Raw genomic sequence first — 27569 nt, 5'->3', positions numbered from 1 at the left:
ACTGAGTCTGCACAGTGCTCTGAAATTTAGGTGTGGAGCCTGAGACACGTGTAGTGGGAAAAATGTCTCACTGAAAAAGGAGGAAGTATGTGACTCAGGGTGGTGATATGAGTGGATTATTGTTGGTAGAGACAGACCCAACAGGCAGGAAGAGCTTAGGGACAGCATCATCTAGAACTGCTCCAGGCTTGTGTACAGCATAAGACTCAGATTTTTGTAGGATGAACACCCTCAAATCTCACTAGAGGACACTGGAAACACCTGGTGAGGAGCACCAGTGGTGTGCACATGTGGTCAAGATGCACCTTGATGACATCAGCACATCCCTTCTTAATTTTATTCTTGCAAACTCATGGCCTTTTTTTGACATATTTACAAAACAGGAATTTTCTTGGTGCTTGGCATGCCAGTATTTTGTCCAGAATGTGGAAGAGTAGTGTATGATGATGCTCATGGTGTAATAGGTTCATAAAAAACAATTAGAGGAAAAACTCATTAGCCAAGACCTGGAGCACATTGAATGATCCCTTCTGCTGGACTCTTCCCTCTCTTTTTCTACTCAGGTTATGTGATGAGTGTTGTTAAAACACAGTGTTGAGTTCCCTGAAAGAGCTGGGATGTGAGAGGCAAATGCAGCACTTTGTTATAGAAACTACTGAAAGCAAAAAAAACTTGTTAAATCAACTCATTTTTTATCAGTCTAGAGTGTGATTGTGTAGACTTCTGAGATGGCAGATATAACAAATGATTCCCCTGACTACACAGGGTGATGTTTTTCAGGAGGGAGACAGGGTGCTGGTTTGGAGATGGAGTTGGAGTGATGTCCAAGCAGTGGCTGTCCATGGGGATGCCCTTCACACCATCTCCGCTGGACCAGCAGCAGCTCCTGGGGAAGGTGATCCTCCCCTTTGGCAGAGCCTGCCCCTGATGGTCAGATGCCCGTCTCATGGGCAGCTCACCAAAGCACCACATCGTCTGCCAGCCAGTGCAGTCCCAGTGCACTGCAAAGATGTGGGGTGGGGGGATGTAAAAATAATAATTTGAGCAGTGCCTAAAACGCCTGGTTTCAGCTTTGTATAAACTAGACCAGACAAGGCAGTTTCAGGCCAGTTCCACACTAGAGAGTTTTGCTGACAGAGGAGGGATGTGATTTTTTTTTTTTTAATGATACATTTATATTAGCAAAAAGTCTGGTGAAAACAGTTACACAGCTAGAGGAGTGCTTTTGCTGATGCAGCTTATTTGAAATCAGGGAAGCTGTATAAAGTACAATATAACACTCTTCTGTTGTGCTGGAAGCATTTAACAGGCACAAAGTTTCTAGACAAAACCTTTTGCCAATCGTGTCCCTAGCTCTCTCCGGCTCATCTGCCCCCTTCCTAAAATATCTTGCAGGAAGCTGGTCCCATTTGCTAGGTAGGTTTTCTTCCAGCACCTGGGAAACCTTTGGACTTTGGACTGGACTCGTTTCCTAAGGCTCTGCCATGCCCCAGACTGAAAAATGCTCCCCAGTGCACACCGTGAACTTCAGCAGCTGCTTCTCTGAGGCTTGTGCCTCACATCTTGGAGTCTCTTTTCCAGGACACTTTGGCCATTGGGAAAACAAGCCTTTCACATGTCCAAATCACCTTCTTGTGAGGTGGGGACAACTTAAAACTACGTGGTGTTGGGTGGGGCTTTGTGCACCTCTACAATCTGAACTTTTTTGTTGCCAGCAAAGACCTCAAAACACCTCTCTGCATAACAAATTCCAACATAAAGTAGGAATATTCTTTGCTTTAATAGATCTATCAGAAGGCTATTTCTGTTTTTCTCACCTATCAGAAGTGTACCTGTATCTCCCTAAACCTATTTTTACTACCAGTTCAGCAGCCTAGCTGAAGGCAACATAATTCCTGCTTTTCTGTGGGCAGTACACTTTTCCTTGTCATGGATAACTCGACTGCAGGGTTGAAAGCTCCTAATATCCTCATTCAATAGCCACTGCATGAAAAATTATTCACATCCAAGGCTGTAAAGTAATTTGCCAATGTGCAGGTGCATCTTGGAGAGGGGAATTTTGATCAAACACTGGTTTGAAGCAGAACAGATTGCCTACTCCAGTGATTTCTCAGTGAACAAAAGTGACATGAATTGCCCAATTAGTCAGACAGAAAAGGGTTATTGCAAACCACTGTTTTGTTCAGCTTTAGGTTAACCTGTACACTAAAAAAAATAAATTAAATTTTTAAAAAATTATTTCGATATTTACATATATTTATTCAAATTAGTTACATCTGCTCTGTAACGTGCTCTGAAAAAACCCTCTTGGTTCACACATTTACATAGTGTTTAATGAATCATAAATAAGACATTTATGAATCATGTGCAAATGGCCTGTTTACATACACGATGTAAACTATGTAAATTTCCTTTTTTTTCTTGGTGTAATGGTAGTAGTCTTTGAACAGAAACCTGATCGAGAGGCATCATTCAGCCCCCTCTGAGATCTTTCTGACAATCTTTTTTTTTTCACCAATATTTTCTGGAGGTGTCCCATGGAGATCGCCAGGCTTGGTTTAAGTCCAAGTATAAATCATAGAATCATTTGGGTTTGGAGGGACTCCGAAGATCATCCAGTTCCAATTCCTGCTCTGGGCTGACTCCAGCAGGTCCCTGTCCCTCCTGTGCTGGGAGCCCAGGGCTGGATGCAGTGCTCCAGGTGGGTCTCAGCAGAGCAGAGCAGAGGGGCAGAATCCCCTCCCTGCCCTGCTGCCCACGGGGCTCTGGATGCAGCCCAGGACACGTTTGGTCCTGTGAGTGCACAGTGCTGGGTCACACTGAGCATCCTTGTTCAAAATACAATTATCCGTTAGCAGAAAACATCCTGCTTTGGCATGAAATATCACCTGCCTGAGCTATCTCGGATATTAACAATCGTATAAGTTAAATTTATATTTCAAAAAACAATTTAAGTTTCAAAAACTTTGGGCTTATTTCAAATGAACTTTATAAATATATTAAAAATCTCATCCAAACTTGTAGATACATGTCTCTGAGTGGGCATGAATGACAAATCTCCAGTTTACAGGCTGTGACTTCCGTTATATCCTGATTTTAAAAAGCTTATGTTAAACATTTTTTTCCTGCAACTTATTTAGTATTGCGAGGGCTACTAACTTATGTTATTTTTCATTTGGACTTGGTTCCAATATGCTATATTTATCACATTCCTCTTCGATTGCAGTCTGAGCAATGTTGTCATTTCAGTTACTGCAAACTGACTGCAAAAATTGATCAGAAGAAGTTGATTTGGAAGACTTTGGTGCCTAGGTTTTAAGAGGCAGATAAAGATTTCATAAACAACCAAACCATTTTTGTTTGTTGTTCGGTGGTTTGGTTTTTCCAAAATTTGCTGGATTATTTCCAAGTACTGATGTGAAGTCAGAGGCTGTTAAGTTTTTTCGAGCCAGCCACCTGAAAAGACTAGCAGCTTCTGAGATGTGTCACCTCGGTGAAGTCACCGCTTGAGTTGCATGTGATACTGAGCCATCTTGTCTTTCACATCCCTCCTGAAATATGGTAAGCATCTCTTTATTTTGTTCCAGAAGACAGAAAACTCTTTGTGGGCATGCTCAATAAGCAGCAGTCGGAAGACGATGTGCGCAGGCTATTCGAGGCATTTGGCAACATCGAGGAGTGCACAATCCTTCGGGGACCTGATGGCAACAGCAAAGGTAAGGCATGCCTTGTGCTGAGACCCTGCTCTTTGTGTATACATCATTTTCTGGTGTGACAAAAGTATCCTGCAGCCCCCAGAACAGCTCCTCTTACTTTAGGAGGGGGCACATTTTTACTCTGCTGGTTGCTCTCTCCTTGTGTGTCAGAGGCAAAAGCTGATCACGTTGTAAAACACTCGTCTCCAGTGGGCTATGGGTCGCCACATGCAGACTCATGCCTTCCCTCTGAACAGGACCTTTACATTCACTCCAGATGTGCTCTTCCCACCCCCTTGAACACAATGACTCTTTCTTTAAAAAAAGCCAATATTGGTACTTTACATCTTGGCTCACCGGCTCCATCATCACCTCTGTTTGTCTCTTATCCACCAGCCCCAGGTCTTTCCCTTCTTCACCTGCTCTTTGTATGGGCTCTTACCAGCCAGTGATTGCAGCTGCAAGGGTACAGGTGCCAGTTTAAATATTACACTCATTACACATTAACCCTTTGAAACATGCAAATACCTCATTGGAAAACTAGATGCCTTTCCTCCTTTTGCCCCTTTTTTACCTGGATAGCACAAAAGATCTTCTGCTACAGCCAAGGCATGAAAGTGAGGCTTCTTTCTTATGCAGGAGGGTCATATTTTCCCCCAAAAGTCTCTAGGCAAAGTAACTTCAGTCTGAAAAGGAAGCCCTCTCCTCCTGGCAGTTAATGTGTCCATTAAATATTGATCTGCATATAATATAGTGTAAACTGTGTTGGCCTGCACAACACCAGAGAAGAGGCCAGTCCTGCCAACAGTTCGTATCTCACTGGATATTTTGACAAGGGACAACATCAACCAGCACATTTTTGCAACAGGGAGGCAAAAAAATCCAGATCACAGTGATGCACTGGAGAAAGACATTGTTATTCCAAAAAATCACTGGTAGCCAAAAAAATTACTTTACACCAGCCTCATAGCTGTTCAACACACATCAGCAAAAATCAGCCTTCTTGATATAAATGGCTGAAAATAAACTGTGGGCACCTTTTTTCAGTTTTGGGGTTACTTCATTTCCACCACACCCAAAGACAGGGGCTGGCCCACAGGGAAGTAGTAGGCTAGGATGTCCTAGAGAAGTTCCAACCATCATAACAGCAGACAGTTAATCATGTCATTCACTGAACAAATCAGTAAATTGGGAAAAAGCAAAAAAAAATGTCAGGCTGCTTCCACCCGGGATGAAATCTAATGACAAAGGAGTTAAACAGAGTAATAATAAAGGCAATAAAGTCTGAGTTCTGTGAGAAACAAATTCCAGAGGACATCCAACCCACAGACTTGTCTTCATACTTGCTCTATCTTTTTTTTTTCCTTCTAAAACAATTTCATTATAAGACAGAATCTGAGTGGCAGCTCCATATTGCTAACCAGTTTAATTATTAGTGCTAGCAGACTGCAGTCTCAGGCTGACGTTTCACTGAGCTGTTCAGGATCAATACTGAGCCTTGACAGAGTTAATATTACCAGCTTCCATTTGCTGGTGCTATTTACTGAGAATGTGAAGCTCCTAATTTACACACACACGGTTTCGTGCATGCACACATGCACACAGAGCAGTCAATCCAATGGAAAACTTAAGGCTAGTGCCCTTATCTTAGGAGACAGTCAGGCAAGCCACAACTCCCACAAAGTTATTCCCAGTCTGTAATGTTTTCCATCTGCTAGAAACCAATATGTGACATACATTGCTTGTGAGCTACTTATTTTGGGTAAAACCCATAAGGCTTAAATTCTACGTAAGTTGAGATTTAAGCAGATTGTCTAAATTCCAGATAGCAGTCAGATCCCATGCACTTAAATCCTGCCCAGCCCACCAGGTATCCCTGTGGTGAGCCTCTGCACCCCTCAGGTAGCTCAGTGCAAGCGCTGCTCTCAGAAGCTGGGTAGCAGCTCCCCAGTTTAATCCCATCACAGTCCATGCATAGCCAAAAAGCTGCCTAAGCCTTTCCTAAAGCCATGGGTGCTATCATGAGCCATGGGCCATGGGCTTCAGGGTCTGCAGAAATACCTCCTGCATGAGTTGCAGGGCTAGGAACAGTGGCTGGAGCAGGTAACCAAGTGGCAGAAGAGCTGGGACTGATGAATTTCTCACCCTGAAGGGGAATGCAGCACTTGTGTTCCCTGGGAGGGGATGGAGTGCTTCTGCACCACTCCAGGTAAAGCTCACCAGGGTCCAAGCAGGAGTGCAGGAGTTCTCAGGTGAGGGACCTGAAGTGGATCCAGAAGGACTCACAGAGTTTTCATTGCTGCTGCTCTCTGTGCAGCTATTATTTTTCCCTTTCTAATGTTTCCCCATTCCGCAGTCTGCCTCAATAACTCAAAAAGTAAAAACTTCCAACAGCACCCTCCACAAGAAGAGCCTTACCCTGTGCAATTACAATCCTGGGGCCTGATTCTGCAGTCTCCTCCAAGCTGACAGAACAATCAGGGCAGCCCTTCCAGCCCTAGTCTGGAAGCAAAGGAACGAGAAAACCTTAGGCACATGTATCACCCTGTTCAGCAGAGGTTATATGTCTGTGTGTGTCCAAATCCCTTCTCACTCCAGAGCTGCTCCTGTCAAAAGGACACCATTGTTCTGAGGAGAGTGACATGACTCACATCCTCAGCTCACCCGCTCCTGGAGACAGTTCTGGTGACAATGGGAAGGAAGATTATGTGCACTTCTGGTGTTGTGTACAGAAGCCATCTGATTGAATGCACAAACAAAAAGGACAAAATGTTGGGATCTGTGCTATTGCCTTGCCATTTACACCAGTAAAAGCTGAGTTTTCACTCCTCCTGCTGCCTTCAAAACCTCAAAGCCTACTAGAAGCAGTTAATAGAAAGCAGTAGGAGGGATCCCATTAGCATCCTGAGCATTAAACAAGATAAATGCCTGCTACTCCCTTTATTCCCACCTTTTTCCAGCTCCACTGATCCATCAGGACCCTCAGCACAGGGGTGAATTTCACCTGACAAGAGTGAAGCCTTCAACATGACAGCAGCACCACAGCCAAAAATCCTGCTGTAAATTAAATTGGTGACTGGAACGGGAAAGCTTTTGTATATTTGCTAATCAGCATCTTCTTTTTAGAGGCAGAAAATACAAAAGAATCTCTGCAAATAATTAAACACCCTAATTCTGGATTATCTCTGATTAATGAAGAGGAAGACGCAGTATCTCAGGAGCCTGGGAATGCTGGGCTGGGATTATGTCATAATTGATCCCTATTGTTTCCAGCTGAAGTTTATCTATCTCATTTTCTCATGATTGTCTCTTCTCAGCTCCTTATAAATTAGATGCAACTATTAGCAATAATCATTGGGCCTTTCCTGAAATACAGCCTGAGCACAGTGCTGAGAGGGTGACGCAAAGTGAACAGCCCTCAAAGTGAACTGTAAGATATTTTATATGTGTATATTATTTTTAGAGCAGGCTATCACTACTTTCTTCAATCTCGCTTCTATCAGCCTGCAGTGATGATTTTAGGGACCTTTGGGGTTCATTCTTCTACTCTGCATCTCTTCTACTTTCACCCTGCACTGCAGGGATCCAAAAGGGTGTGAAGACTTTCTAAACTTGCTGCAAAGGGGCTGGAGAGCCATCCCACTGTCAGGACTGGCATCTTGTGCCCTGCAATCTGCACCCCTTCAGGGAAACTGAGAGGGCTTTGCAAATTGATTAAAAGCTCAAAAGTCATTGGTAGTAATAGAAGGGGATGGAAGCCAAAACTTCTCAGATCTCTCCCAATCTGTTCCAGAAACTGCCTTAGCATATGGAAATTACCCTTCCCATCTCTGAGTCAGTTTGCTTGTAGCTGGGAGTGTTGGCAATACTTTCCCCCACCCTAGAAGTGCATGTAACCCTTTGAAGTGTTGATCATTTCTGCACTCCAGCACATATCCATAAATGCACCTTTCTGCCCTAAAACCTTACGTAAGAGTTCGGTGTGAGATTCCCCACACAGCAATACAGGCCAGAGAAACACTGCCCACATTTCTCTAATGTCCAGAAGAGAACACCTACACAGGCACTGACTTTGCAGCTATGAAAAACTTAAGATTCAAGTTTCAGTGGTGGCAGGATGGTAATCAGCACATGGGTACCTCTCCCACCCCTGCTACTTCACCAGAAGGTGTCTCATGCTTTGCCAGACCTAAGTGGCTTGGAGCCAAGACAAGCTCTGGGTAGTCTGTCACAGAGCTCTACCAAGCAGTGAAATCATAAGGTACCTTGTGGGTTTGGAGTAACATGAATACCTTCTGTACATTTGTCCTGTTCTTGCTTGTGTCAAGAATGTGCAGCTTTCCAGTGACTTGCACATGCTTCCATGATGTTTCTCACAACCACAGAGGGAGGAACACTCATCATTAGGCCTAATATCAATAAAAGAAACGGCTTTTTCACTCAATAAATTGTAAAACTGTGCAAGATTCTGCCATGGAAAGCTGTGGATGTCAAAACATGACTGGATTCAAGATGTTCTTGCTAAGTTTGTGTCTGTCAGTACTTATTACAAGTAATGTGGGAATTCTGGAAGCAGCTTAGCCTTAAGAGGTCCTCAGGCTGCCGATGTCTGTACTCTGGAAAAGGACCAGGACACTTTTTTTTTTTTTTTTTTTGTATACTTTCTTCACAGCCATATTATTGGTCAGTTCTGAGGACAGGACACTTAGCTAGATGGAATTTCATGGTACCCATGCAAACTTTCTTACGCTCTTCTTTTTCCTCTTTCAGGGTGTGCATTTGTGAAATACTCTTCACATGCAGAGGCCCAAGCTGCCATCAATGCCTTGCATGGCAGCCAGACAATGCCGGTGAGTAGCTCTGTAACACGGGCAAGTGAGAACTGGGCCAGCCCTGGCTGCCCTGTGGCCTGATTGAGGAGGAGAAATTATTTATCTGTTCTTTGCACTCATTATCCAGGAAGGCCCAGGGCCTTGGGTGTGCTTAACTCACCAGAGGAAAGGCTGGGATGGCAGTGTCATTCCTCACAGGCACAGAACACCAATGGGTGCTGTGTTCTGTCACCAGCAGTTTTGATGGCCTGAAAAAAAGACGTATGATTCACACATGCCAAAAAGTTTGGGTCAGACTCGCCATGGGCACAACCTTTCAGAGGGATGAATCATGTAAAAACTGGTGTCTAATGTTTTGGGTTTGTTTTTTTTTTTTTATTTTCCCTCCTCTGAGAGTCCCTGTCTCTAGGCAAAGGATAAAGAACTTTTTGCCAGCTCTCAGCAGAGAGAAGCATGTTCACATCGTGGTAGTAGGGGCTAGAGACAAATCACAACAGTGATGGGTTCCTGTCTCTGTTACCACAGACGTACCAACCTAGGCATAAGTCTGGTCCCCTTCACCTGCCCTTTGAAAGGTGTCAGACCAATTACTGGGTCTTCCAGGAAATATCTGAGGGATCAGTCCACTTGCACAAATTTCTAGTCATATGGGGTTTCGAGACTGATTGTTCAATTAAATAGAATTGGGGTTGTATTTCTATGCAAATAGATAGTTGTGCACCACCATGAGACAGAGAAGGATATAAGGCATTCCACTGTCAGTAGGAGAAGAAAATCTGGAACAAGTTGTTTTGGTTTATTATAATAGTGTATTATTTTTATTACTAATTATTCACAGTGTAAATCATGGAAGGCTAAGAGGCATGTTGACAACTTGGAAAGGATACAAGAAAGCTCAATTAAAAATATTTGAGAGTGTAAAATCTCCCTTTCAGTAAGAGACTCTAATGTAAATTCATGAATTTATCCAAATAAGTTTAAAGTGGGCCCGACAGATTTTCTCTAGATCTTTGCAGGGATGAAAAAGGAAAATTCTTTACAAGCAAAAAGGTTTCTAAAACTAGCAAACTATCAAGATCTCATTTTTTGGAACGCCATCTTAGACAAATCAGTTTAAAAATGGTACATGTTTACCAGTGATGGTACCAAAAAAGTCTCCTCAAATATGGGGTCTCCATTTTTTGAAGTACTTAAATACTTTTAAGGGTCTCTTCCTAAAAGGCTCCTCCTAAAAAAAAAAAAAACCAGACATTGGGCTTGGTGCTGACATCCCATACTGATATAATATGGACATCTTTCCTGAGACAGGTTAAAGAGGTACTTTTAGTGACTTTCTTTCAAACTTTGACCCAAAGTGATAGAATCTACAAGCTGACATCAAGAATTTCAATTCAGTAGGGTGTGGTACCACAAAAAGGTTTAGTAAAAAGTCAGTCCTCATCCCAAAAACCCTGCAAATTCCTGTGACAAAGGCAAGAGGAAGACTTGAAAAAACAGACAAAACCCAAGGAGAATTAAAGATTTTGTCTAGATATAGTATACTCAAAATATCATTATTCCTCCCCAGGCCTTTCCCTTCCTACTTTCAGAACACTTTGGATTAGAAAAACATACTCATCTCACAGCTACCTGGAAACAACTTATGACTTCATCCTGGTGGTATCACCTGAATTTAGGATATACAAAACACCTGACAATTCGACCATTTCATGGATCAATTTTATGGGGCCATTTGTCCTCTTGACTTATCTGACTCAAACACCTGTTATAGAAACATACTTTAATAACCAGAGCTGGGCATCTGAAAAAGCAACACAATTTATCCCTTACTGGATGGCCATCCCAAACTCAGAATCAAGTTCCCACAGCTTCACAAGTTTCCATGGATTGGCTGAACCTCACACTACATACTGATAGTTCACAAAAAAGCAAGGAGGAAATTAATTTCATTATAAGCTAAGTTACATGGCATTGCCTTGTGTCTCCCATGAGCTGCAAGCAGCCACAACAATGCCACCATATCTTTGCAGACCTGTGAGGACCTGCAGAGTGACCAACACTCAATGAGCACATGGAGCCCAACAGGTTTTTCCCCTCAGTGGTTCGAAAATTTTAAGGCTCTTTGAAGGAGATAGGCCAAATCTTGCCAGGATCTCAGTGCCCATTCTTGTTTTCATGGTACTTTGGGGCCTGCAGCGTCACTCAGGACTTATTTGGATGTTCACAGGGAAATGCAGCCACCTCGTGGTGAGATGCAGACGCAGCCTATCATGCTTGGGAAGAAGGGGGGCATCTCTGCCATCTTCCTTCAGCCCCCTTCCATTCCTCTCACCACCAGGACTGGCCTCATTTGCCCGGCTGCGATGCCAACTCAGTGTTGTTGCTGTGGCTCAGCCAATTTCAGCATCTCCTGGTTTGTCCTCGTGTACCACCAGCAGGGCATCCATCATCATTCCTGTCAGGTCTCGGGCCGCTCGTTCCTGCGGCAGACTCCTGCTTCTCCACAGCTGTCAGGATTATTGCTCTGCTGTGACTTCCTGTTCACACAACATATGTTGCCTAATAGTTTCAAAAGGCAACTTTCTTTTATGAAAGTTCTTTTCTTTTTTTTTTTTAATTAACCTTACCTTGGACAAGTGCCTGACCATCAACCATTACAAACCCATTTCTCTATGCAAGGCACTTGTTTCTCCTAAGGGTCCACCAAGTCTAAATCTTTCCAATTTTTACACAATCAATTTCCTTTAGAAATAAGCTACCCAAAATCCCCTACTTTTGAGCAGGCACAAAGTTCCTTTTATACCTACCTGTCAAGAGAGCTTCCTTTTTGTCTTTTTAGATCATATTTTCTATTAGCTCATCAACTTTATGGGGCTGTTTTGCTGTATTTCTTTATCATCCTTTATAAGAGATCATAATCTTCATGTACTTTTGCTTGTATTTATAACATATTTACAGTAATTATATGTCCTGTACTTTTAGTTTTGATTACTCCATCCCTCCTGTCTCTGTTTCCCATCCATATGGGGACATAAACAGGTCCCTTCCTATCGTTCTCTTCTCTTCCTATTCCAAGTTTTGTCCCTAACAGCCTTTTCCACCAACACAAATTCAGCTGCTATTGCTGTAGTGACAGCTTGCAGAACTAATTTCTCTGCTTCAGGACTGACTCCTGTCCAACCCAAGATCTTGGTCTGTCTTTCCATCTCCTGGTGGATGTTTAGCTGTCAGAACAAGCTCAATATGTATAAAACTGAGCTCTTGAACTTTTCCACACAAAACCTGTCTTTTCTATCCTCCACCTTCATTCTCAATCACTATGGACAATATTATCATTCTACCTGTCAGTCATGCTCTTCCTAGGCATCCTCCTCAGCTTGGTTTTCTCCTTCTCCCCATGTCTTCATATCTGGACAACAGCCAAATTGCAGAAGAGTCATTCTGCAGAACACATCTTACTAATCTATGGCCTTGTCCATCCACCCACACAAAGCAAACTCTTCCCAAAACTTCATTGAACTATCATGGAATGGTTTGGATTGAAAGGGAACCTTAAAGATCATCTACATGTCCATTAGCAGGAGTAGAGACACTTCCAACTGCACCAGGTTGGTCAAGGCCTTGTCCAAGGGGGCCTTGGTCACTGCCAGGGATGGAGCACCCACAGCTTCTCTGGGCAGCAGCCTCCACTGCCTCACCACCCTCACAGTAACAAATTTTTTCCTAAAGCTGACCTAAGCCTGCCCTCTTTCAGTCTCAAGCTATATTCTCCTTGTCAAAAGCCCCTCTTCAGCTCTCTTGTAGACCTTCAGGCACAGGAACATGCTGTAAAGTCTCCCTGGAGCTTTCTCTTCTGCACCCTGCGCACCAACTCTCTCAGTCTGTCTTCACAGGAGAGGTGCCCCAGCCCTCTGAGCATCTCTGTGGTCTCCTCTGGACTTGATCCAACAGCTCCATGTCCTTCTTATGTCTGGGCCCCCAGAGCAGGATGCAGCACTGCAGGAGGGATCTCAAGGGAATGGAGTAGAGGGCAGAATCATACACGTTTAAGTCATTGCAGCTATCCCACCCAGAAGATACACAGGGTTAAAAAAAAGAGTATTTTTGCACCCTTTTCACCATCTTGCCCACTGAGGCAAGTTGGAAATTCTTGGTTATGAATTCATTCCTGGAAGGGGAAGAACGGTACTGTTACTGTGCACATTTCCTGCATGGGGTTGAGAAGAAGTGAAGAGTGTGATGTGCTTGGCTTATTTTAACTATCTGAAAGTTTGTGACCTATTCTAAATATCTTCTAGGATTCCTGCAGAAAGGAGAGAGAGACATTTCCAGAGATTTGTGCATTCTTCACTTTTTCTGTGCTAGGATGGGCAATATCACCTTCTGGGCATGCCTGTCCCATTATAATGGATATCTCAATAACAGACTTAGACTGAATAGCTGAGGTGGGCCCCATCTAACCTAATTTGAGACATCCAGAAGTTAAGAAACTCATGTCTGAGGTTGTCATCTAAGTTTGTCATCTAAGTTTCCCTTATAATCAATAGAGGAAAATAGATACCTCTGGAGAAATTTTATTTCACAGAAATAGATTTTGAAACCTGTCAAACTAATAGGCAAGCCCAAATAGAAGTGTGCTATTTAGCTAATTTTAGGCATCAATTTGCTATGGTACTCCAGCTCCAAAATAGTGGTTCTTTATCCAAAGTGCAACTTAAAATGAAAAAAAGGACCAGAATGCAAAAAAGGACCAGTGCTTAAAAACTAAAGACAAAGCCAGTGCAGCTTAAAGTGAATGCTTCACATTCAATGTGGGGAGACCTGAAATCTGTCCTGGATGTTTGTTGCCCAGATAAGCAATTTGGGATGCAGAAACCAGGCATCCTGAAGCAGAGTTCCCTGACTCCTGTTCCATTCAATGTGCTGTGAACTTGGTTAACACACTAATTGTCAGCACTATCTTCATTCCATATCTTTTTTAATTAATGGTGTTTAAGGCCATCAAGGCCTCAAGCTTCTCATGGCTTGTCCTACCTCGCAGACCAAATTCTCTCTTTGTTTTACTACACAAGCCTGCAGCAGCTTGGTCAAAGCACAGCATTCCCTCTGCATCCAGGCAATAGCATTCCAAGTCTATCCACGGCTGGCTGAACATTTTCCATGAAAATTACTTTTCAGATGGAATCCTTGGTTTTGTGAAAAGGGAAAATGTGAGACTTGGATACAATCACTGAACAGACATCTGCCTTTCAGAGAAAGATTCCGTTTTAGCTGAACTTCAAAAAAACAGTACTGTTGCAATGCACAACTTCGTTAACTTGGAGGCTTTCACTTAAATATTTTTCCATGCAGCTCTTATCAACACAAATGACAAAACCAAATTCATCAACAGTGTCCAGGAATCACCAATATCAAATTACACAATTATTGCTCAGTGTTGTTAGATAACATATAGATTAGATCTCTTGGTACTTTATAAAGTACTTGCTGTACTTTACACTTTTTATTAAGCAAGAAAATATGAATGGCATTACACTTTGAATGAGGTTGATTTTGAGTGTCTGTCCATTGTGTTCCTTGGAAGTGCACCCATAGCAGAAGAATTCCTAGCCAAACATGAGTAACAGTCAGGTGAAAAAATTGTCTTCTTTCCTTAGACAATGTACTACTGTCTATCCCTTCATACCATAAGAGATTTTTTTTTCCATTATTTAAGCTAAAGGAATTTGTCACCTCTTTGGTTTATCAAGTAAGACTGATTATGAGAGTATCAAAAACTGCCCCAAGAATCACAGAATGATTTTGGTAGGAAGGGACCCTGGAGATCATCTAGTTCCAACACCCTGGCATGGGCAGGGATGCCAGGCACTAAACCAGAGCTTACAAGTGTCTTTGTCCTGTGCAGTGGCCTCTTTCAAGCTAATGGCAAACGGGGCACTCATCTTCCTGGGTTCTCATCTTCCTGGCTTTCGATGCTCAGTCACCCCACCAAGGAAACCACCCCCAGCTCGCACTAATGACTGCTGCTGTTATTGCTGTGCATTCCCGTGGTGCAGCTATGACTTTGCAGAGCTCTGTGAGGCTGCCTTCAGACACAGCCCCACTGTGGAAACCAGCTGAACAGCTGTGCTCACCCCCCACTAACACAGCAGAGCAACATTTAGGTGAATTCGGGGTGGAGGGGAAAGCAGTGCAGAGTGTGCAGAAGGAGCTCTGAGCAGGTGGAGAAAAGGAGGAAAATGGGCCTTTGTGGGCACAATGAAGCTGCAGCCCGGGTGCTGCGCTCACGAGCGGTGGGGAGGCAGATTTTGCAGGAGCAGGCTGCACCAAAGCACTGAGTCGGCAAGAACTCCCTGGGAGGAGCAGCCTGGTGGCTCCGGTGAGTGGGGGGCCACAATGCCGTAGATCAGCTGAGGTATTTTTAACAATTATTTTGATATAAACAGCTCTGAACTTGAGGAGCTCCATGTAAATGGGAAGCAGTGGGGCTTGTAATTAGATTTGTGTACACTTTCATAAATTGCTGGAAAACATCAAAGCCGTGATAGAAGGCTGTGGTGCACTTTATTTCCTTCTTCTGTTCTTCTGTTAATTGAATGGTTGATGTGTGGATAGGAAGCGTTGGCTTCGCAGAGTACTATTTACAGACCCGCTGACAGCTGCACTGTGAAAATTAACAGGAACAGAGCAGCCTCTGTCACAGCTCTTCCCATGAGGGACTTGCTTCAAATTAGATCATTTCTTTCATAGGAGAAACTTTCCTCATCGCTCCTCCCTCCTTCGCAAATACGCGCTCACATCCAGCTGCACACTCCCTTCTCCCCTCAGGCTCATGGCAGCCTTTAGTGCTCAGAAGGGTTTGTCACTTCCACAAAGTTGGGGTAGTTAGGCTGCTGTTTAAAAGCTGCAGTGCATTCCATTTCCAGCAAGACGCTTTCTTCAGGAATTCATCCAAATCCATGAGCCAGGTGCACGGAGCCACATCTTTGTGTTTGCAGGTCTCTCATTAACTAGAACACTCTTCTCATCCTCCCAGAAACTCTGGTAGACATTCTCTCAGACTACTGCTGTTGAAAATGTGGTTACTGTTGTTCCTAGAGAAAATTGCTGTGTGCTAAATGCCATAAAAACCTCTGACAGGACAGCTCCTACACTCAGCAGTTTGCTAACTAAAGGCCAGGGTTAACCTGGCTGGATGAATTACTTCAAAGTGTCAGTCAAAGTATAAAACTTCAAGGTCATCTACACTTTTGTTACAGTTGATGGAGAGTGTCTAGGACCCAAGAGAGACTGTCTTGAGTAGCTGAGGGTTTAGGATTGATGCCCAAAATGCCTGCAATTACATCATCTGAAGGTCTCCTTAATAGACAAGACACAAGAGAGAAGCAAAAGAAAAAATAATACAATGTATGTGAGTGAACAAGTCTTTTACATAATTAATCTATCTGTTTAGACTGTTCTTAACCAAGTGACAGCAGCTCTTGTTTCTTGCTCCAGTAGAGAAGTAATAACCAGTGAACACCTGAGAATCTAAATCTTAATACTTATTGATATCTGAGAAATACAGAATTAAGAATATCAAAGTTGATGTCTTCAGTTCACCTCCTCACTTACTGAAAATGTCTTCAACACATCCTAGTAACATAAACAGAACCATAGACAAACCCATAGTACAAACAGATAACAATTAAACTGACCACAATTCAGAGTATTAATTAACCAACAAAATTTACTTTCATTGAGATTCCAGCATAGGATCAAGTTCTCAATTAGTAAAAGCCACACTGCGAGAGTCAGTGGAGACAGAGCCACTGAGCCCCTCAGGGTGAATAGAATCACAGTATCACAGAATCATCAAAGCTGGGAGAGATCTCTGAGTCCAACTATCAACCCAGCACCACCTTTGTAACTCCTAAACCACATCACCCAGATCCAGATGCCTCTTAAAACCTCCAGGGATGGTGACTCCACCAGGGCAATGTATTCCAAAGCCTGAAAACCCTAAGAGTGGGGTTTTTTTCCTAATATCTAGCCAGGATGTCTCCTCTCAGTTTAAGGCCATTTCCTCTGACCTTCCACTGCAGCCACAGTAGGAAGGAACAGTCCCCACCTTGTAACCTCCTTTCAGGTAGTCACAGAGAGCCGTAAGTTCTCCCCTTGAGCCTCCTCTTCTTGAAACTAAAATAGGAAATGGAAAATCCATTAGACTTTCCTTTTACATGATCACAGGAACATAAAGAGGAGACTCTCAGAGGTAATCCAGGCTGAAAGTTGATGCAGCTCCAGCATCTAAGTGTCCTTCATGACTCATACCTGAGTTTGGCTGAAAGTTAATTGCCCAAAATGAAAAAACCCAGCGCAGAGTGAGGTACCATCACTGCCAGTCCGCCTGTCCAAATTAATGCAGAAGGCTGAGGCCTGGTTTTACACCATTGATATTAGAAAAACTGATGGGTGAAAATTGAGATGTCGACTCTGACCCTGTTTTTCTCTTTTCTGTTGATCTTGAACTCTCTAAAGAGCATACATTCCTTGCAATGTCCTTGTGCAACACAGAGGCTGTCTTGTTTAACTCAGGGCAAAGCACAGCACATCCATTCGTTGTATTAAAAAATAGTAATAACTTAGAAACCCATTAATAAGTCACCAGCAGCAGGCCTGACCCTCTTTCCAGCAATGAATGATTTTTTGAATATACTACTTAAACACCATTTATAAAGGTGTGTGTTGTTCTTTAGCATGAAAAAAGCAGAGGACATGTGAGTTTGCAGCCATTTCTACCAAAGCCCAGTGACTCTTGATAGCTCACCTTTGCTCTCCATCGAGCAGTGGGCTCTGGATGGAGAGGGAAAAAAATCTCATAGACCCCATCCCAGCACCTCCATCAAGACTGCTGATTCTACAAGCTTTGGGACAGCAGGCTCCCAGTATTGCCACAATTTCCCTTAATTCTTCCTACAAAAAGTAAAATTGTAAGACTGTGTTCCCTGCTTCTCCCATAGTTTCATAAATTAACTAATTAATCATGTTACTGGGTCCCAGAGCAGAGATCCAGGCAGCATGGCTGCCTGACACAGGGTGTGAATCATGCTGGCACCAAAAATGGCCTTCTCTTCTCTGGTTACATCTCCAAAACCACACAGTCATCCAGCAGGACACTGGAGTGACGAGTGAGATATGAGAGAGATCACTGACATCTTCCCTGGGCTTCTCTGCTGCCTCCGACCCACAGCATTCACCACCCCCAAATGGGACACAAGCAATAACTGCTTGTGAGCCACATTACCTCCTTCTGGAAAAAAAAAATACTTGGTTGGCACCCACCCATCCCTTCACAGGTCCAAGGGGAGCTGGGCATTAAATCAGCAGCTGCGGAGGTGGCCATGGGGAAGCTGGAACAGGATCATGCCACTCCTGGGAATTGCCCAGGTCCTGGTGATAACAGCAGCCCCTGCAATTCTTGCTCCACTCAACTCTTGTCTAATCTGTGTGGGATTAGCACTTGAGGGGCTAAAATATTTCACAGGCTGTCACCTTCCTGGGATATCAGAGTCATTGACAAGCCTCCAGCCTGGGAGAAATTAAAGAGTCCCTGGCTGCCAAGGGAGTTCCTGGCCCACTCGAGGTAGCTCCACTGGGCATCACCACCTTCCTCTAATAAGGATTAAAGGTGTCAGCATTGTCTTTACCTCTTCTGCTTGCTTTGGGGGCATTTCTTTCTTCCTCCTTTTCTCTTCCTGTATCTTTTGATCTAAGCCTCATTTATATCAGTGGGAGCTTCCTACATAGCTAAGTAGGCTCTGGATCAGCATTAAATCACTCTGGATTATTCTCTTTTTTTTCCCCTTAAATTCGTTCCTTCCCAGCCTTGCTCAGGAGTGTGCTCAGTACTGATAGCACACATTCTTGTGAGGAAAACAGAAAGATCTTAGTAAATGATAGAATGCTATTCCTGTGCAAAATATAGCATTAGCGATGCATTAGCTATTATCCAAATGGGTTTTGCAAAGTTCAAATTTAATTTTTAGAGGACAAAGATGTCCTCAAAGAGTCAAAAAAAAGAATCAAAACAATGACTTTCAAATAAGTTTCAGCTGAAACTCACGCAAAGTCATGAATGTGAAGCGTCCTACCAGACACCAATGTCATTGCTCAGATGTCCACTGGCAAGTGAAATCGCATAGAAGAGCATTTTGACTTCCCATTCCAAAGGTCTGCCTGGTTGGTGCTTACAAGAATAGTGGTTGTGAAGGTGGCATGTTTCAGTCTTAATGGAGTGGAATGCAGCAAGGGCAGATCCTTCAACATAAACCAACTCCTTATTCCACCAAAACCCAGGAGAGCTGCACTGAATTCACACCATTTCATTGCTTCAGTTGACCATCTGTTTCTCTGTATTAAAGCATGGGTGACACCTCCCTGAAAGCAGAATATTTTCTCAATTAACTGTGGAATCATAGAAAATTTTGAGTTAAGAGTAACCTTTAATGCCCATCTGGTCCAGCCCATGGCTGGACAGTGCCTGGAGATATCCAGTTTAAACATGCTGCAAAAATTCAAATCTTTTACTATCTCAATTGAGCAGCATGGTTTATACCACAATAGCCTGGAGTCTTGGAGCACGACAGGGATCTGGGAAGCACAGTCATGTGCAGGCTGCTGGCAATGCAGTGCCGTGGAAATGTTCTTTTCTGTCATATGAAGAGCTGAAATGTATATGTCCAGCTTGCCAGTCTTTCCTCAACATCTCTTTTTTTCCCCCCAAGTCATCATAGGCGGTTCATGTCCTCATCCTGACGTGCCAAAGAGGTGTGGAGTTCTTGTGAGCAGAGTGCTGAAGCATCAGGATCTCCATACCTGGTTGAGATTCTACTTTGCTTTGACAATAGTCAATTCACATTATGACCCTGGAATAATTCCACTTCTCTTATTTTCATCCTTGCTTGTTTAACTGAATGGAAAGATCGTTCATAGGTCTCTATACTGCAGCTACCAAATATGTTTTTAATAGTAATCATAATTTATTTTAAAAAATAAGCTTTTTTTTTTTTGGTGTAAGTATATTTTATGGGGAAGTATATTTTTAGTTAATATGAAACTAAACATACCTAATCTTTCAAACCATGTTGCTCTTTTTGGAAAGGGGTAATATACAACATTTTCTTTTGGATTCTTAATTTTATGTTTTTCTTCAAATAGACAAAAAAAAATATTTACTGCTTTCACAGTCTTAAACATCAGGAAAGAATCTCTGGTCTGTTGGTGTAACAATACCTCCCACTTCATAATGCATTAAGGGAGGTGCATGATTTTGTGAGGACTTTTATCATTCATAGACTGAGCTGAAAAATGTTTGAAAAAAAGTGCTTGAAGAACTCTGCTTTTAAGTTTAGGTTTTTCAGATACCTGACTTTGATTCGAGAAGCATACTAACACCTGGGTTATATATTGAGTTCTTCCTAATTAGAATTGGGTACAGTGACACCAGGACTCAATGATTCTGTTGCCCTGTGGAAAGCAATAACTTTAGCTCTGAGAGACACCTGGTAAGTAGTGTATGGGCAAATAAAACCTAAATCAAGCTTCCACTCCAAATAAATTAACAGCTCCGGAGACCTGTGAAGGGAAGTACCTGCAGCAACTCTCTCTGCTTAGACATTGCATGAAGAATCTTCTCTACTGAGGGAGCAGCATTATCAAAGGGTCCATCACTACAGTCCTGGATGAATGCCTCCTTTCCCCTCTCCATCTCTGTCACTCTCAAGAGTGTCTAAACCAGCTCCCAGGACTGTAAAGTGGAAATAGCTCCTAGTGACTGCTGTCCTACTCATCTTTCAGATGAGACATGAAATTGAAGCCCTGAGTGCAGAAAAATAACATATTTCACAAGATGGGAGGGATGTTAGTCCTGGTCTTTTGGTCACTTTCCAGCCTGGGTAATTACATTTCTGCCTAGCAGAAATTCCCACTGCCCTGCAGTTTAACTGGACAGTAGTTTCTTTTTCAATTGCCTAAAATCCCAGGTTGGGGTCAAACCCCACTGTCTAATTCACCATCCCTCTTTTCAATAGAGCTGCATAGGCGTTTCCAAAAAAATTCCAAATTTGTTTTCAAACTTAGGGGACATCATGCCAAATGGCCTGAGATGACAGAGCCCAAAGCAAATAAATCTTCCTTTGGCTTTTGGGCCTTAACATCAAGGATTCTTGCATGGAAATATTACCCTGATTGTCTTGCTGAAGGTCAGCATCCTCCCAGCTCTGTTTTGTAGTCACAAAGGGAGTGCTAAGGCAAAATTTCCACCACTTTCTGTGGTGGCATTAGGAATACAGTCATTGCCCAAAAGACAAGTGTCCAGCAGCACCTACTCATTTAAGCATCTTTGTGTTCATGGCTGACATTTTGGAAGGTATTTTATAGGATCTGCACATTCAGATCTCTTATACTCCAGAGCTTTAGAGACTGGAACTTTAATATAACAAATTTTTTTTAAAATATTTTTGGCCTAGAACTTTTGTCTGGCTCCATTTGAGCTAACAAGGATGTAAAGGTACACCTACATGAGACAGCCTTGTGTTAAAGGACTTACATGTATGTTTGCCTCCAGCAGGAGATTCACTAAGCTCAAAGTGAAACACAATTTAATGACTTTGGCAAATTAGGCCCAGATTCATGAGTTTTGAAGGAAAAAGGTGTCTAACCATCTGTGGAGATTAGTAACCTAAGGAATCAGAGCAGATTTATAGGGCTGGCAGGAAAAGGAAATTCAGGCATATATTCTTCAAGGCCAGACCTTCACAGAACTTTTCCTAAGAATATTGTTCTAGGGAGAAGCAGTTGGACACCTGAGCTAGTAGACAGGGATGGGAAGCAGAAGAGCTCCCCTGTAATCTAAGCAGAAGCAGGAAGAGACCTTCTGAGTCACTTCGGTGCTCACAAGTCTATGGGACCAGATGGGATCCACTCTAAAGTGATGAGGGAGCTTGTGGAAGATCTCACCAAGCCACTCTCCAGCATTTATCATCAGTCCTGGCCCACTGGGGAGATCCCAGATGGCTGGAGGTGCCAATGTGACATGCATCCATCAGAAAGGCTGGAAGAAGGGTCTAGAAAAATACAGACCTGTCAGCCTGACCTTGGTCCCCAGCAAGGTTATGGAACAGATCATCTTGGGTGCCATCACACAGCACCTACAAGATAGCCGAGGAGTGAGGCCAGCCAGCATGGGTTTAAGAGGCACAGGTCCTGCCTGACCAAGCTGATCTCCTTTGATGACCAGATAAAGGCTGTGGATGTGTCTGGCTGAACTTCAGCAAAGCCTTTGACACCGTCTCCCACAGCATCCTCCAGGAAAGGCTGGCAGCTCACAGCCTGGATGGGAGCACTCTTTGCTGAGCTAGGAACTGGCTAGATGGCCAAGCCCAGACAGTGTTGGTGACAGTGCTGCATCCAGCTAGTGGCCAGCCACAGGTGGTGTCCTCCAGGGATCAGAGTTGGGCCCAGTCCTGTTTTATTGATTATCTGGATGAGGGAGTTGAGTCCAACATCAGCAAATTTGCAGGGGACATGCAGTTTTGGGGGAGTGTGGAAGGGTAGGAGGGCTCTGCAGAGGGACCTCAACAGGCTGGATAGATGGGCTGACAATGGATGGGGTCTGGGTCCTGCACTTGGGCCACAACACCCCCCTGCAGTGCTACAGGCTGGGGACAGAGTGGCTGGACGGTGGTCAGGCAAAAAGGGATGTGGGGATGCTGGTTGGCAGTTGGCTGAACATGAGCCAGCAGTGTGCCCAGGTGGCCAAGAAGGCCAATGGCTTCTGGCCTGTATCAGGAATAGTGTGGTCAGCAGGACCAGGGAAGTAATTCTTTCCCTGTACTTGGCACTGGTGAGACTCCACATTAAATGCTGTGTCCAGTTCTGCCCCCTCCCCCAGCTGAGGAAGGATGTTGAGATGCTGGAGTGTGTCTAGAAAGGGGCAATGAAGCTGGTGAAGGGTAGCATAAGTCCATGAGGAATGTCTGAGGAATCTGGGGTTGTTTAGCCTAAAGAAGAGGAGGCTCAGGGGAGAACCTCTACATCTCTCTCTACAGCTCCCTGAAAGGAGGCTGTAGCCAGGTGAGGGTCAGTTTCTTCTCCCAGACAATAGGACACAGTCTTAAGCTGCTCCAGGTGATGTTTAGGTTGGACATTAGGAGGAATTTCTGCACAGAAAAGGTGATGGGGCATTGGAATGGACTGCCCGGGGAGGTGGTAGAGTCACAGTTCCTGGAGGTCCTCTTAAGGAAAGACTGGATGTGGCACTCAGTGCCATGGTCTGATTGACACAGTGGTGTCTGGTCACAGGTTGGACTCAATTATCTCAAAGGTCTTTTCCATACCAGTCTGTGATTCTGTGATTTTTCCCTGCTGCTGGGCAGTAATGTTTGGCCTCCTGAAACACTTCTACTTAATCTGTGTATACACTCCATTTGGAAGACCATATCTAATGGGGAAAAGTTCCAACAGCCAGGCAATAGATTTGTTTTCCTCTGCCTTTAAATGAAATATCAATGGATGGATATTTTATTTTTAGCTGAATATGAAATTTCACAAGCGACCTGTCAAGCTCCTGTTTTCAAGAATGACTTTATTTCACACGTCAAGACAGCCTGGGAAATTAGTTTTTCTCACAGAGGACTCTGATTAGGGATTACAAAGTGAGTGTGGCGCAGAGTGATTTTTCCTCCATATTTTCCCTCGCCCCACCAACCTAGAGAGTGCCTGACTCTGCTGACTAAGGGGAGCAATTCATTACCATGCGTGGCAGGGGGATGGGAAGAAAGATAGCCATATTAAGTAGACTTGCTGGCCCAAGAGAGAATAGGAGAAGCATAATAATACTTAGCCCTTATCATTCTTTTCATCAGTAGATATCAAAGCACTTGAAAAAGGAGGTTGATTTGAGGGGAAAAGAGATAAATTCCAATTGCAAGCAGCCTATTGCAGAGGCACCAGCAGGAAGGCTCACTTTCATGATAGTATCTTCTGACTGTGGGTCTGCAAGGTGGAGAAATGAACAGGTCCTTTCCTCTGAAAAATGCAGAAGTACATTTCAAGCGTTATTGACTTACCCAGTGTAACTCTCATGGGGTTTGGCAAAATATGAGGTGCAGTCCGAGAACCAGAGAGAGCAAGGAGATTATGTATTATTACTAGTAAATGACAGAGCAGACAGGACCTATTGCCTTTGCCAGCAGACAACAGCTGATTTACATCATGGTTTAGCTCCTCACGGAAGCAATAAATAATCCAGATGAAGGGCTGCAGCATTTTTACCCTGTGGAAAACCTGGCCCATTCTGGGGCATTTCTATTGCTGTCCAGTGGATTAGTAGAAGTCACTGGAGTAGAAAGCAGCCCTGTTCTGCTGTATATGAACAGCAATATTTGGCTCCACTGTTAAAAGTCCCACACTGGCTGATCTGATACAGTTTACTGCCTGATTTCCTTTGGGCCACATGAAAGAGCTGCACATGAGGAACCACACACTGAAAACATCAATCCCAAGGTCAGTCAGTCTCCATATTCAAGAGCAATGCAGCATCTCTACTGGCTACACATCTTTAACCACCTACATGCACATCTCATTGCAGACAACTCTCAGAAAAACATCTTCTTTTTCTCTTCCTTCTTTGTAGTGTGTGGTCTAGCTTGAATCTATTTGCCAATGGCCTTTCTGCCCTGTGTATATGATAGCAATGTTCAAAGAGGCCTGAAGTCCTACTGCGACAGGCAACCCAGAAAAACATCTCTCAGGAGGCAAGATGAGATCCCATTGGGTCAAACAGCTGCTGTGCAGTCACTATGACTCACATCAGAAGGGAAGAACACTCCAGGGGCGAGCACTTCATGTGGAAGTTACCCATGTTTTCATGATGCCATCTACAATAATAGTTTGGTTTTCAACAGTGTGAGGCATCAGCAAATGCCTGAGGCAGTTCCCTGGCCCTAAGACTTCCAGGGCAAATAGAGATCAAGAGAAAAGGAGAAGGAAGAAGACACCAACTTATTTACATTTCCCTGTCATGCTAACAGGAGCAGGTCACATCTTCAAAACCCCTTCTGCAGAAATGAATACACTCTCACTCAGTTTCAAAATCCTCCATCCTGCATTGTGCTCATCATGATGCAGGCTCTGCTCTGCAAATCACAACAGCAGCTCTGAACAGCCCAATCTGCTGTGGACCAGTGCCTCCCTCCAATACAGCTGCAAATAGGTTTAAATCATTAGATGCAAGTTACCAAACAGTCTCTCGGATCAGGGTTAATTAAATGAGTGTTGAAATCTAATTAAGAACTGGTCCAGGTGATAATTAGCAGGAAATGTATGCATTAAAATATTCATTTGTCGATGAGCTGCAATTAAGAGTGTGATTTGGGGAAGGATCAATATCTGCATCATGTGATCTGAAGAAAAATTAAAAGTCACCCAGCCTTCAACAGAAATGCAGGGGAATTTTGGCTACAGGGTTTTTTTTTTCCCTCTCTTCTCCTCCACTCCCCCTTCTGTTTAGATTTTATAATAACTGCTGAAGATTGCTCTCCATCTTTGAATGGAGCATTCATCCCTGCATCCCTTTGTTTTCCTGAAGCACTTCTTTCAAAACCTTTCTCTTCATCACATTGTGTGAGTGGGTTATAGATTTATTAGAGAGAGACTAACAGGTCAAAAAGAAAGATTCTTTGCCAATGAAAATCACTTTCTCCCAGTACAGATTGCTAATCCAAGGGAGCATCACTCATTGTGTGGTGTTAGATTGTTGGGGTCTTTTTTTAGCAGGTTAATTCCTCAAGTCTTTATTCATAACTGAGGATATGAAGAGGCTATTGAATATGTATAGCTTAGACTTATATATACATATGTCTATAGTTGTGGTTTACTACACTCCTCCCAATTTGTAGCAGAGTAATTCTGCTTTCACTGAGATTATTTTTTCTCGTTGCAGATACACAGGGACATGTGTAAGCCAGTTAATAATGTTTTTCTTGTGCATTTCCAGAAAATTCCTCCTCTGCTAGGAAAACAAGGGTCCTGCAACAGTTCAGCTCCTCTGGCATGGAGCTGGTCTTCCTCTACTGCCACAGCTAGAACTGAGCTGGTTGTTTCCCCACGGACAGTACTTTGACCAGCGAACACCAGTTTGTCAAAACAGAAGCTATAGGAGCACAATTATTCCAGCTGAATAATATTCAGCTGGAATATTATATAATATATAATATTCCAGCTGAATATCACTGTTAGTGTCCTGACAGCTCACCTGCCCATCTCCCCGGGCTGGGTGGCAGCCCAGCTCCCAGGGCAATGTCCACTGCTGTCAGGGCTGCAGCCAGATTGTCCCTCCCCTACACCTCCACCTTCACTGGGGAGGCCACCCCGTGGGGAAGCAACCAACCCATGACGTTAGGACTTCCTTGGAGAAAGACCAAAAAATGCCTTCCTAGGTAGATCTATTTCTTCTCATCTCTGCCCCCCATCAGAAATTTAAGGATTGCAGCTATTGACCCTTCATCTGGTTTTGGGAAGGAGAGGGATTTCATTCATTCCCAAAAGCACTGCATTTTTCACAGATTTCTACAGGCAGCTCTGATGATCATCCGTAGTTCTGTGCTGATGTTGACTGCAGACATAATCCTAATATTGTAGATCTTTCCTGGAAATGTATGGGCTCTTTCATGGTAGCCTCTATTTCCTACTGTTTGTGGAGAGGGAGCTCAGGTCCATCCAGTATTTTTGCTCCCTAAATCTGGCAGTGCTGAAGAGATGCTGTTTCATGATGACACATACACCTTGCCCAGCATACTGACTCCTGTCTCCAAGGCTGGGCAGGGATTTCTCACCGGACTTGGGGGTTACAAGACACAGCATTGAAAGGGTGATCCACTTCAGGGGTCTGGAATGCAGAGACCTCACCCATTCCACCAAAACAAACCAGTCTACAAATCCTACCACATTCATGAAGCAAAGCCTCCTACATTTCACTACACTGTGTCCAGATCTTTGTCCTCTGATTCAACATTCTGGGCCTGAAGGTTGAAAGAATAAGGCAACAACTTTTGCAGAGAAAATGTAAATGAATCCTAGAAGCTTTGGAATTTTGGAAACTAGGAGCCAGGCTGCTGGCATTCACCCTCCAAGATCCTTTACCTCCTGATGCTCACACCCTCTTGCAAAAGTCAAAATTCACAGCCTGACAGGTTGCACGGAAAACATCAGCACCTGGATCCCATTCTACTAAATCTGTGCTAGGTGTATGGATTGATGAGCTGGTGTGCATCAGGCTCATTCCCTGTGTGTATCCTTTTGTTTCCTGTGCTGCAGGGAGCCTCTTCAAGCCTGGTGGTGAAGTTTGCGGACACGGACAAGGAGCGTACAATGAGGCGCATGCAGCAAATGGCAGGACAAATGGGCATGTTCAACCCCATGGCCATCCAGTTTGGAGCTTATGGAGCCTATGCACAGGCAGTAAGTATAGACAGCAGCTTTCTGCATGTTCATGAGAGGGGGGACTATCACCTGGAAATGGACAAAAACTCGTGGGAGTGGACAAAAAACCTGAGCAGAGGAGGAAGCGGTGGCTTATCTGTTGAGCTGGTTACATGATTGGAGTAAAAATTAGCCATGCCATCCAGGGTAGGCTCTGGGAATCTCCCAGGTGTCTCCTAGGTGCCACAGACAGCTCTAGCAGTAACTTTTGGTCATGTGTGGACCCATGCAGAACAATTACTATGGGGGCTAAGCCATTGTTGTAGAATGAAAACACAACTACACTTTGGGGATTTGGATAAAATAAGCCTGCTCAGTTTATCCCAGTTATCCCAGTTATCCCAGCTTTCTGCCTCACATCGCCACTACCCTGCTGCACTTTGCATCACCGTGGGTACCTTTGGAGCGACCACAGGACAAAACAGCAGCTGTTGAGAGAAATGCTTTTAGATTCACATGGTAGATAATAATAAAATGTACACACAGGCATATGCCCACACACAGTCCTGCTGCCCCAAAG

At 43.7% G+C, this 27569-nt stretch overlaps 1 protein-coding gene across 14 annotated transcripts in view; it reads left to right on the top strand.

Moving 5' to 3' along the window:
* CELF4 (CUGBP Elav-like family member 4) overlaps nucleotides 1-27569 on the top strand; it is a 697556-nt gene that overhangs the window by 589435 nt on the left and 80552 nt on the right. For 9 of the 14 annotated variants that reach the window (XM_030969503.1, XM_030969499.1, XM_030969498.1 and 6 more), the window contains exons 4-6: nucleotides 3588-3716; nucleotides 8466-8545; nucleotides 26885-27028. In XM_030969503.1, the coding sequence (XP_030825363.1) occupies nucleotides 3588-3716; nucleotides 8466-8545; nucleotides 26885-27028 (353 nt within the window). The remainder of the gene's footprint in view (nucleotides 1-3587; nucleotides 3717-8465; nucleotides 8546-26884; nucleotides 27029-27569) is intronic. The other 5 variants (XM_030969501.1, XM_030969500.1, XM_030969492.1 and 2 more) reach the window with 1 other exon arrangement.

The sequence above is a fragment of the Camarhynchus parvulus genome, chromosome Z (genome assembly GCF_901933205.1).
Source record: "Camarhynchus parvulus chromosome Z, STF_HiC, whole genome shotgun sequence".
NCBI lineage: Eukaryota > Metazoa > Chordata > Aves > Passeriformes > Thraupidae > Camarhynchus > Camarhynchus parvulus.
This window is presented reverse-complemented; position numbering and strand designations above follow the sequence as displayed.